Source organism: Lutra lutra, chromosome 17, assembly GCF_902655055.1.
Source record: "Lutra lutra chromosome 17, mLutLut1.2, whole genome shotgun sequence".
Taxonomy (NCBI): domain Eukaryota; kingdom Metazoa; phylum Chordata; class Mammalia; order Carnivora; family Mustelidae; genus Lutra; species Lutra lutra.
Window position 1 is genome coordinate 48,982,963 of NC_062294.1, and position 13,016 is coordinate 48,995,978.

The following is a 13,016-nucleotide window of genomic DNA, read 5'->3' on the forward strand; positions in this document are numbered from 1 at the left end:
TCTAGCTTTCTTTTGATTAGTTTTAGCATGGCATACCTTTTTTCATCCTTAGTCTTTTAGCCTACCTACCTCTTTATATTAAAAAGTTTCTCTTACAGAAAACATAAAGCATATCGTAGGTTTTGCTTTTATCCATTCTGACAATCTGTTTTAAGTGGTGTGTTTAGAACATTTACATTTAATGTAATTATTGATATCACAGGATTTAAACATCATGCTAATGTTTACTATTTCCACCATGTGTTATTTGTTCAATTTTCCTGCTTTTGGATAGAGTCCTTTTTTTTTTTTTAATAATTCCATTTTGTCTCTACTTCTGGCTTATTAGTTATATACCAGTTTAAGTTTTTTAATGGTTACTCTGGGGCTTATAATATGCACCTATAATTTTTCACAGTCTACCTTCTAATATTATGTGGATTCATGTAGTGTAGAAGAGCAAGCTTCCAATTCCTCTCTGCTCTGCTTTATGGTATTGTCACATTTTACTTCTTGTATATGCTATAAACTCATAAAACAGCTCACATTTTTGCCTTAATGAATATTTTCAAGTGATTAAAAATAAGAAAAACTATTTTATATTTGCCTTGATTTTAAGCATTTTCAAAGTTCGTTTATTCATTCTGTCTCAATTTCTATCTCTTTCTCTTTCCATTTCCTTCTCTTTCGCTTTTCTTTTCTTCTCTCTTTTGATCCGAATTTACTTCTGGTATAATATTCTGTAGAAATTCCTTTACTATTTCTTATAGTACTTATCTGCTGGTAGTGAATTCTATTGGCTTTTATTTATCTGAAAATATTTATTTTTGCACTTTTTTGAGAAACATTTTCATTGGGCTAGGAATTTTTGATTAGCACTATTTTGTTTCAGATTGTTAAAGATACCACTCCCCTGACTCTGGCTTGAATGGTTTTTGGTGAGAAGTCGGCTTTTTTTCTCATCTCTGTTCTTTGTATGTAATGTGTCCTTTTTCTCTGCCATCAGCATTTCCTTTGCCTTGTTTATTTTTAGCTATTTGGCAATAATAGATCAAGTTTCCTTTCTTGTTTTTTGTTTTTATATCCTGCTTGAGTACTCAGAGGTTCTGGGATTTGGCAGAGGTCTTGGTATTATTTTGGGGGAAATTCTCTGCTATTATCTCTGCAAATATTTTTTTTCTCTCATTCTTTCTCTCCTCTCTTCCTAGATTTCCATCACATATATGAAACCATAAATAACTTTTCCCATGGTTCTTTGATACCTTATTCTGTGTTCTTCATACCTTTTGTTTTGTTTGGATGATTTCAATTAATCTATATTCAAGTTCTGACACTTTTCTCAGCTTTGTTGAGCCTACTCATGAATCCTTCAAAAGCATCCTTTGTGATACATTTTCTTTTCCAGCATTTCCTATTTGATTCTTCATTAATTTCTACTGAAATCCCCCCATCTGTTCATGTATATTGTCTGCCCTTCTCACAGAAGCACTCAACACATCCATCAGTTATGTAAAATTCTGATATTTCCAAAATATGCTCATCTCAATGTGTTTTATTAATTAGTCTAATGCTGCTTGGCAGAGGATTATTTATTCTTTTCATTTTGTTTTTTTTTTCAAAGATTTTTATTTATTTATTTGACAGAGATCACAAGTAGGCAGAGAGGCAGGCAGAGAGAGAGAGAGGAGGAAGCAGGCTCCCCGCCAAGCAGAGAGCCCGATGCGGGGCTCGATCCCAGGACCCTGAGATCATGACCTGAGCCGAAGGCAGAGGCTTTAACCCACTGAGCACCCAGACACCCCTGTTCTTTTCATTTTGTAATTTTTTTTGATTGCATGCCAAATAGCATGTATGGAACAGTGGAGACTGAAGTAAGTACTATATTTGTCTGCAACTGGGCACTGCTGTTCTGCTAGGATGTTAGGATGAACCAATCTGGAATTAGATTCTGCTGTTGCAATAGTTATCTTCAGTACACCACTTCACATTTTTTCTGTTACCTGGTGTTTAGGGTAGGGGCTGGAGTGCTGGAGTATTTTTCTCAATGTTCCTTCTTCACCCTCAGCTTTTGGCCATCCCTGTGTACCTGTGCCTATTTTTGCCGCAGGATTCTCTGTCTATGTTCTTGCCATTTTCCCAATGTTGCCTGCTATTGCTTAACGCTAGGAGCAAGCCAGCCTGTTTATGGGAAAGAGAGATATTCTTTATTGTCTTGGTTTAGTCTCAGTTTTGAGTGGGGATTGAAGAGGACAGATTTTATGCATTTGGGGGAGCTAGGACTACATAACCCCCAAAATGAGACAGAAGCTCTCTTCCCTCAGCTATGAGCAAAAAAGGTAATACTGCCATCTTCTGACCAATCTAAAGACAAGAATTCACACCAAAGGACAGGAGTGAGAGAATTAAAAGCAAAACAAACTTCCTTGGCTGACCCAGACCCAAGTCTTACCCTGCCAGGATCTTTTCATTTATATGAGCTAAGAAATATGTTTGGTTTAGGCAACTCTATGTTACATTTTTAAAAAAAATATTTTATTTATTTCTTTGACAAAGAAACACAGCAAGAGAGAGAACACAAGCAGGGGGAGTGGGAGAGGGAGAAGCAGGTTTCCCGCAGAGCAGGGAGCCCAGTGCGGGGGCTCAATCCCAGGACCCCGGGATCATGACCTGAGCCAAAGGCAGATGCTTTATGACTGAGCCACCCAGGTGTCCTTACGTTACATTTTTCACTACTTAAAACTAAAATCACCCTAAATGATAAAACCACCATGAGCTCTCATGACCTTCCTTTGTAGGGGATGACAGTAAAGAAATGCATTAGAAACCCTGATTTCTGATGATATAGTGCAACTTGAACTAGCCTCTTGGAAGCCAGGTTAAGTGAGTACTTTGGTCACCTTGTTCATCCAATGAGGGAAATGTGATAGAAAAATTATAATGCAGGGGCACCTGGGTGGCTTAGTGGGTTAAGCTTCTGCCTTCGGTTCAGGTCATGATCTCGGGGTCATGGGATTGAGCCCCACATCTGGCTCTCTGCTCAGCAGGGAGCCTGCTTCCCCCTCTTCCTCTGCCTGCCTCTCTGCCTACTTGTGATCTCTCTCTGTCAAATAAATAAATAAAATCTTAAAAAAAAAGAAAAAGAAAAATTATAATGCACCAATTTATAACACTACTGAATTGTACTAGGGCATTCTAGGCTAAATTGAGACCTAAAGAAATTTCACAGAAAGATAAGGGTGCTGACACCCAATTTATCTGTATCCCCCCAAACCCAGGGAATTTTGAAAATTAACTTCAGGGATTTTATTCTTTAGTTTTGGCCATAATGCCACCTACTGAAATAGAGTAAACACATTTGGGTTCTTAACCATGGGGAATAATATCTCAGCAGTTTATTACTTCAGTAAAGTTGGTAAATGTTAGTTGAAAAAAGCTATAAATGAAGTACAAAAAAGAAAAGACAAAGCCAAATTTTGCTTGTCAGAGAAAACCACTGCATATATGATGAGCAATCTTTCATACAACATCTATGAAGTATGTGTTTGAACACATATGTATACAGACTTAAATAACTGGATATTATGAAGGTACAATCACATTTTCCCTGCACAATATGCATGATTCTTTGTCATTTTAGATTGATTCCTTACTTTCTGTAACTCCATTTGGTAGGAATTTAGAGAAATTTATTCAAACACCTACCTATTTCCAGTTTAAAAAATTACCCACATTCTACAATTTTTTTCTATTAAAATTGCTTTATCATAAATTATGTTTCCAGGTGGGTATGCACATTTTACATATATATATATATAGTATTTCCATAGATATATATGCATGTATGTAAAATGTGCATACCCAACTGGAAATACTACATATCCTATATATGGTGTACATACACTATATATACATGTGTACATATATAGTATGACTCTGCTCTAACAAACTTGTGTATTTTTCAAACCCACCAACAGAATGCATTGTTTTTGGAAGATAGAGACTAGCAAGTAAAAGGCAATCCTATCTTAATTACCAATACATTTTGTAAGATGTTCAGAAAAATTCAAGATTTTTCCTTTCTTTGTGTGAGTGGGAGGACAGGGATGGAGAATTTGATAAAATTAAAGCCCTCCAAAAGCATCACAGATTACACCTAAGGAGGTTTGTATTGGACAAACACTGTAACTCTTAGAAATCAGTCAGATCAAAAGAACTTTGATGTCAATATGGAGACTAAAGAACCAAAGTATTGTAATTTTGACATTTATTAAGAAAGTATTTTTCATTAGTAACCATTTCTGACACTTTGCAAATATTACAGTAAAACTCTGCCTTAACACACAGGGCAGGAGTAAAAAGTCAATTATGTAAAATGCAGTGTAACCAAAAACACTGTTTTTCAGTTTGTACTGTCGTTTAAAGTGCACATACATGTGTACACACACACACACACACACACACACACAGAGTGCTAAACTTAAACTGATGGTATACTGTATAGCAAGAGACCACATGGTAAGAATTCAGCTCATCCTGTTTAAGATAGGACAAAGGATTGGAGCCAATCCCCACAGGGTTACAGCCAAGTTCATGTAATTTCAGATTGCAGTATTGCTTGATATCCAGTATTTCAAGGAATGTTTTCGCACTTGAAGTGCTTATATCAAGGTTACTTGCAGGATTCTTCCTCCAAACATTTTAAACGTTTTTTTTTTTTGGGGGGGGGATGAACTTAATAAAATTTTTAAATAGGATACTTTTATACATTTTTAGTCATTAGGCAAAAAGTACTGAGCACCTACAATGAGTCACACAATGTCATGGTTTTGTAAACTCAGTAATGAATGAAGCCCCTTCCCTCACTAAGCTTGTATTAGATAGGACATGGGTTTAGGCACATTCATCATTGTACTTTTGTTACTCTTATCTTTTAAAAGCCCTAGTGCAACGATAGTTAAAGTCATGCACAATGCCTGTTAGAGTTGTGACAAAATTCCTTTATGGGAACTCTCCGGTTAGATGTCTCTGCTGTGTGGTCTATTGTGAATGTTGAGGTTGGGCAGAAACATTACATTTTCATTAAAGAAATTTTTTCTACTATAATAGCTGTAGTGATTGGAAAATTTCAGTTCCTAGTTGAGGGCTTCAGAACAAACAGAACTGTTTTATAGAACTTCATTTCTGTATGGATTCTCTGATGAAGGATAATCCTTACAATACTCTTCACTTTTATAGAATTTATCACCACTGTGGACCCTCTGATGAATAAGGAGACCTGAGCTCCAACGGAAACCCTTACCACATGCATCACATTTGTATGGTTTCTCTCCTGTGTGGACTCTCTGATGAGCCTGAAGGTTTGATCTCTGACTGAAGCCCTTTCCACACACCTCACATTTGTATGGTTTTTCCCCAGTGTGGACTCTGTGATGAGCTTGAAGACTTGAAAACCCACTGAAACCCTTACCACACTGTTCACATTTATAGGGCCTCCCTTCTGTGTGGACCCTCTGATGTGCTTGAAGGCGTGAACTCTCACTGAAGCCCTTTGTGCATACCTCACATTTGTATGGTTTCCCTCCTGTGTGGACCCTCCGATGTGCTTCAAGGCGTGAACTCTGACTAAAGCCCTTCCCACACATCTCACATTTGTATGGTTTCACTCTAGTGTGGACTCTCTGATGACCTTGAAGATATGCTCGCTGACTGAAGCCCTTCCCACATACCTCACATATATATGGTCTCTCTCCAGTGTGGACACTCTGATGGCTTTGAAGGTATGATCTCTGACTGAAGCTCTTACCACACTCATCACACTGGTATGGCTTCTCTCCTGTGTGGACTCTCTGATGGGCCAGAAGAGTTGAGGCCTTACTGAAGCCCTTACCACATTCTCCACATTTATAGGGTTTCTCTCCAGTGTGGACTCTCTGATGAATTTGAAGATTAAAGCTCCAACTGAATCCCTTCCCACACTCCTCACATTTGAATGGTTTTTCTCCAGTGTGGACTCTCTGATGGCCTTGAAGGTGTGAACTCCGACTGAAGCCCTTCCCACACTCTTCACACTTGTATGGTTTTTCTCCAGTGTGAACTCTCTGATGGCCTTGAAGGTATGAATTGCGACTGAAGCCCTTCCCACACTCTTCACATTTGTATGGCTTTTCTCCAGTGTGGACTCTCTGATGGGCTTGAAGGTATGAACTCCGACTAAATCCCTTGTCGCACTCCTCACATTTATAAGGTTTCTCTCCTGTGTGGACTCTCTGATGAACATTAAGAACTGACCTATGACTGAAGCCTTTACCACAGGCATTGCATTTGTATGGCTTCTCTCCAGCGTGGGCTCTCTGACGATCTTTAAGTTTTGAATTCCAACTGAAGCCATTCCCACAATCCTTATAAGCTTTCTCTCCAATGTGAATTTTCTGATGACCTTGAAGATATGAATTTTGGTTGAAGCTGTTTCCACATGCATAATGTTTATATGGCTTTTCCCTTGTGTGGACTATCTGAAGGTCCTGAAAATGGGAGGCCAGACTGAAGCCATTACCACAGTCCTCGGAATTATAAGGAATCTCTCCCATGTGAACCCTACGCTGAATGTTAAGATTTGAGCTACAAATAAACCCCTTCTCATATTCCACATCTGTGTTTAGTTTCTCTTCAGTGTGGGTTTTCTGGTGGACTTGAAGACAAGAACTCTGATTAAAGACATCCCCATTCTCTTCATATTCTTGGGGCTTCTCCACAGAACAGACCCTAAAAATACTGTTAAGGTCTAATCTATGACTGAAGTCTTTCTCATAAATATTGCATCTACAGGAAGTCTCCCCGGTGTGAATAAGTTCACAAGTGTTAAGAGAGGGGCACTGACTGAAGTTCTCACCATATCCACATTTACATGGCTTCTCCTCTGTATGTTCTCTATGTTCTCTCTGCAGGTGTGAACTCTCAAAAATACAACCATCTCCTCTATGAACACTTGGATTAATACAAAGAGCTGAACTGCAACCCTTTCTACACGGACAGTAAGAATGCGTCTTCCCTTCTAAGTGTAACTGCTGATAAATTTCCGAGCTGGAATCATCACTGAAGGCTTTTCTGTACTCATGACAGGGATAGGATTTTTGCCCTGTTTGAATTAAGTCTTGATTAAGCAATGAAACCTTCATAATGTTCCCTCCACAGTCATGGCAGCTGTAGTTTTTTTCTGGCCTGTGTACTCCCACATTGTCATTGTGATGTGATACCCAACTGGTGCTGTCACACTTACAGAAATTATTTTTCATCAAAATTTGCTGACATCTACACTGATAATTATGTGACTGTGTCAGATACATTTTCCTCCAGGAATGCTGGGATCTCCAAGATGGAAATTCTTGACTTTCTAGGCAACTAGAAACATCATCTATATGAGTCAATATACAGTTCTCATCTTCAGAAATATGAACTGGCACTCCTGCCCAAAGCTTGCAGGGGACATCGCCTCGTTTTTGCAACTGAGAAATATTTCCTTGAAAATTTTGCATGGACTCTTGACACCTGGTTAACCTGCCTGCACCCTGTTGCCAGGTCTGCCGGGAAGAAACCTCTTTGGGAGAAATGTAGTGTAATCCCACTTCTTGATTACTCTCCATATTGTGTTGACTCTTGGCTCCTATAATGATAAAGAGAATTTAGACATGTGCACGAGTGAATTTTTTATCCAGATTTTCAAGATTTTGCACTTAGGTCATGACATGAAACTTTAATGAACTATGGAAAAATTCATGTTACTTTTTTTTTTTTAAGATTTTATTTGTTTATTTGACAGAGACAGAGATCACAAGTAGACAGAGAGGCAGGCAGAGAAGGAGAGGGAGAAGCAGGCTCCCCGCTGAGCAGAGAGCCCAATGCGGAGCTCAATCCCAGGACCCTGAGATCATGACCTGAGCCAAAGGCAGAGGCTTAACCCACTGAGCCACCCAGGCACCCCTCATGTTACTACTTCTTTTTTTTTTTTTTAAAGATTTTATTTATTTATTTATTTGACAGAGAGAGAGATCACAAGTAGACAGAAAGGCAGGCAGAGAGAGAGAGAGAGAGAGAGAGAGAGGGAAGCAGGCTCCCCGCTGAGCAGAGAGCCCGATGCGGGACTCGATCCCAGGACCCTGAGATCATGACCTGAGCCGAAGGCAGCGGCTTAACCCACTGAGCCACCCAGGCGCCCTCATGTTACTACTTCTAAGAGTACTTAGAAAGTAGCTCTTCTTTGGTTATATTCAGGAATATAAGTAGGATCCACATAATTCAGGCTATTTGTATGCCTCAAAATCAGGGCTTTGCAACACAACCTAGAAACATCAAACATGGTAGCCCTGTTCAAAGCCCTATTAAAACCATATAAGTATTATCATAGGTTTATCATGAGTTGCCTGGAGATCCCACAGACAAACTAGAAGGCAGTATTCTCAAATTGGAAAGAATAGGATTCAAGTAGACAAATGGTTTTTGTCCTGATAATAACTTTTGCTTTTTTTCTCTGGCATGTGGGTATGGCAATGTCTTAGTTTGTGTTAGGAGAGTGTTAAATGCTGTGCAAAGGTAAACACAGAGGCATCATATGGACTCTCTAATAAGCTGTTTATCATCATGAGAATAAACAACTCTTCTAAGTCACTTTATGCTATATCAGTTTCAACTCTTTAAAAAAATTGTATGGTATATATGAACCATATCTTTTTTTTTTTTTTTTTTTTTGAGAACCATATCATCTTTATCCATTTGTCTGTTGAAGGGCATCTTGGTTGGCTCTTTCCACAGTTTGGTGATTGTGGCCATTTTTGCTATGAACATTGGGGTACATATGGCTCTTCTTTTCACTGCATTTGTATCTTTGGAGGGTTTTAGAAGGGAGCTGGGTTGGGGGTTAGGTGAGCCTGGTGGTGGGTATTAAGGAGGGCACGTATTGCATGGAGCAGTGGGAGTGGTGCATAAACAATGAATCTTGGAACACTGAAAACATAAAATAAAATAAAATAAAATAAAAGATATTTTACAATTAGCAAAGGACATTGTATAGATCAGAATGTGAAACACTGTGATAGAATTCAACTCCAAAGACAGGAAAAAAAAAAAAAAAAATGGAGGTGGAAGGAGGGAGCACAGCCAAGTTCCCTGGCACCTTCGGGTGTCCTTTGAGGCAAATCACCAAAAACCAAAACTCAATGAACACTGACTTTGGCTTGTGTCCTTTTCCTGGAAAAATACTTTAATGTTTAGGGATTTTGAAGCCCCATAAGACTTGAAGACAGGCACATTTTGGTGGAAATGGTCTGTCACTTAGTTATTAACACTCTGCTTATAAGCAGACAGCAAATCCTCATATCCTGGTAAGAAGTATCCTTCCTGCAGACAATGGATTCAGCAGGGCTGATGTAATAACGTACATTTATCTATTCATTTATTGAAGAGTGACATAACACAGTTGATACTGAAAAAAACATGTCATAAACCCCAGATATTTAAGAGGAATATAAAGTGAAACAATCTTTTAGTTCCCATTTTGGAAAAGAGCAACTTGAAGCTTTTTTTTTTCTTCTCATTACAGGCTTGGTTTTATTATTTTTTTATTATGTTCAGTTAGCCACTGTATAGTACATAGTTAGTTTTTGATGCAGTGTTCAATGATTCATTAATTAAGTATGATACCCAGTGCTCATTATGGCACATGCCCTCCTCAATACCCATCACCCTGTTACAACTCCCCCCACCATCTTCCCCTCTGAAACCCCCAGATTGTTTCTCAGAGTCCATAGTCCCTGATGGTTCATCTCCCTCTCTGATTTCGCCCCCTCTGGATTTCCCTCCCTTCCCCTATGGTCCTCCCTGCTACTGCTAATGTTCCACGTATGAGTGAAACCATAGGATAATTGTTTTTCTGTGCTTGGCTTACTTCACTTAACAGAATCCCCTCCAGTTCTTTTTTTTTTTTTTTTAAAGATTTTATTTATTTATTTGACAGATAGAGATCACAAGTAGGCAGAGAGGCAGGCAGAGAGAGAGCAGAGAGCCCAATGCGGGGCTCGATCCCAGGACCCTGAGATCATGACCTGAGCTGAAGGCAGAGGCTTAACCCACTGAGCCACACAGGCACCCCCAGTTCTTTTCTTTAAAAGATTTTACTTATTTATTTGACAGAGAGAAAGGGATGGGGGTAGAACAAACAGAGGGAGCAGCAGGCAGAGGGAGAAGGAGGCTTCCTGCTGATCAGGGAGCCCAATGCAGGACTCGATCCCAGGACCCCAGGATCACGACCTGAGCTGAAAGCAGACACTTAACCGACTGAGCCACCAAGATGCCCCAACATGTATTTTTCTAACACCTGACAGCCCATTAACTCTCTACAGCATCCAGAAAAAAAAGCAGTAAAACAGGATTCTTTTCATACATGAATACTATCTTCAAACATAATCATTCTTCCTTTTCTGTGTTTGTCTGTCTGTCCACACTAGAACATATTATCTACCAGGATGAACTCTTTGATTCCAGCAAACAGGAGTTACTCAATAAGCATATGATGAATAGATCCCAGGGTGAGTCATTCTCACTCTCAGAACTATAAGGGCATGGATACGTGTTGTTGTTCATGGGAAAGAAACTGGTGACGGTAAATTTGCCACAAAGTTGAAAAGCTGTGTAAGAGGCAGGGCTACCGTTAGGGGATCACCCGCTGATGAGAAAAGCCAAGGTCACAGGAATCTTGTGGATTGAGTCTTTTTAATTTTTAAAATAACTTAAAATAGTGTATTTTTTTCTTGTATAAAATCTACTGGTAACCCCTCATTATCCCCAACTTAAAAAAAAAAAAATGGCGGGGCGCCTGGGTGGCTCAGAGGGTTAAGCCTCTGCCTTTGGCTCGGGTCATGATCCCAGGGTCCTGGGATCGAGCCCTGCATCGGGCTCTCTGCTGAGCGGGGAGCCTGCTTCCCCCTCTCTCTCTGCCTGCCTCTCTGCCTACTTGTGATCTCTGTCTGTCAAATAAATAAATAAAATCTTAAAAAAAAAAAAAAAGGGAAAAAGAAAATGCCACACTGATGCTGGGGTGGCATTAGAATCGGGGGCACAGCAAAGACTGCAGGGTAAAACTTTATGGCACATCTATACATACTCCTCTTGGTACTTAAGAAAAAAATACAAGTGGGGTGCCTGGGTGGCTCAGGGGGTCAAGTGTCCAACTCTTGATTTCAGCTCAGGTCATGATCTCAGGGTTGTGAGATCAAGCCCCATGTCAGACTGTGCTGGGCGTGGAGCCTGCTTAAGATTCTCTCTCTCTCGGGCGCCTGGGTGGCTCAGTGGGTTGGGGCCTCTGCCTTCAGCTCAGGTCATGATCCCAGGGTCCTGGGATCGAGCCCCGCATCGGGCTCTCTGCTCAGTGGGGAGCCTGCTTCCTCCTCTCTCTGCCTGCCTCTCTGCCTACTTGTGATCTCTGTCTGTCAAATAAATTTAAAAAAATTTAAAAAAAAACTTTAAAAAAAGATTCTCTCTCTCTCTACCCCCTTGCCCTTCCCCCCTACCAAAAAAACCCTACGACATTTAGTGATGTCTCCGGCTTCTCAAAAGCCAGGCTTCCAGTTGTTACATGAATATCTTATTACCTAAAGATGAAGTGAAGGAGGGGCATCTGGGTGGCTCAGTGGGTTAAAGCCTCTGCCTTCGGCTCAGGTCATGATCCCAGGGTCCTGGGATCAAGCCCCAAATCAGGCTCCCTGCTCAGTGGGGAACCTGCTTCCCCCTTCTAACCCCCTCCACCTGCCTCTCTGCCTACTACTTGTGATCTTTGTCAAATAAATAAAATCTTAAAAAATTTTTAACAAAATTTAAAAATAATAAAAAATAAAATAAAAAACATTTAAAAAGGTGAAGAATACAAAATACAAATACAAAATACAAATACAAAAAAAAAAGATGAAGAAAAAATACAAGTTGGGGCATCTAGGTGGCTCAGTCAGTTAAGTGCCTGCCTTCAGCTCAGGTCATGATCCCGGGGTCCTGGGATCGAGTCCTGCATTAGGACATACTACAGGAGGCAGATAAAGTAAACAGCTTATGCATGAGAAGCTTAGCATCTAGCTAGAGTTCATCATGATGCTTACAGTTTTGTTTGGTATCATCAGAAACTCTCAGTATGTATTCATAAAGATACCATTTAATATGTTCTATCGTTTGGGACTGACATGGTGGCTTGAGGACATGATAGCAGCTTGCTATGAACAGTTTTTTGGGGGGTGTTATATGTAAATAATGATTCTTGGAACACTACACTAAAAACTAATGATGTACTGTATAGTGACTAACAATAATAAAAAATAATTTAAAAAAAATACCTCTTTCAATAGAGAACCGTACATCACGTATGACATGACTGACCCCTCTCAAATATTTAAGAGATTAAAGTTTCTATTTGACCAGTGGCTTTCCAATGTTAAAGGAATACAGGAAGGGGAAAAAAAAGGTTATTTCACTTGGTTTCAGGCTCTATGGAAAAATTACGCATTTAACAACAGAACCTGAACTTCCTTCAGCCAGGGGCGCATACCAGAACACCTTGTCATTTCCTTTCCTTCTCTCAATGTTAAAGTTCTACCTTAGTATCAAAGGCCGGGTGCCAATGAGAAACTGTGTTAAGTCAAATTCATAAATGAACTTTTCTGATGGAGAAAATATGCACTGCAAAAGAGGACTAAAAGACCTCATCTCAAGGAGGAAAGCTGAGAATTTATAATTTATTTCACTTCCTTAGTGATCCTGCTTTAGAGTTGGAGAAAGTCCATCATTCCAGCATCTCCTATGAACCAATTCAACAACAAATGTTATAGGTGTTGTAAATACCAAACAATTCCTTTAAATTTAATAGTTAGCTAGTTAGTAAGAGTTAATAGTAATGAATTAAGAGAAAAAAAATCTCGATTTATATTTTCTTTTTCTCTCCTCTTTTAATAGAAGCTAGTCAAGAATATCAATCCGGGTGACCCAGGATGAGATGACCTTGCATT

At 39.5% G+C, this 13,016-nt stretch overlaps 1 protein-coding gene across 6 annotated transcripts in view; it reads right to left on the reverse strand.

The window, feature by feature from the left end:
• Positions 1 to 3,072: 3,072 nt before the first annotated feature.
• Positions 3,073 to 13,016, reverse strand: part of ZNF112 (zinc finger protein 112) — a 41,935-nt gene continuing 31,991 nt past the window's right edge. For all 6 annotated transcript variants that reach the window (XM_047711231.1, XM_047711233.1, XM_047711232.1 and 3 more), the window contains one exon: positions 3,073 to 7,639. In XM_047711231.1, coding sequence (XP_047567187.1) covers positions 5,145 to 7,639 — 2,495 coding nt within the window. In that variant the 3' untranslated portion in view covers positions 3,073 to 5,144. The remainder of the gene's footprint in view (positions 7,640 to 13,016) is intronic.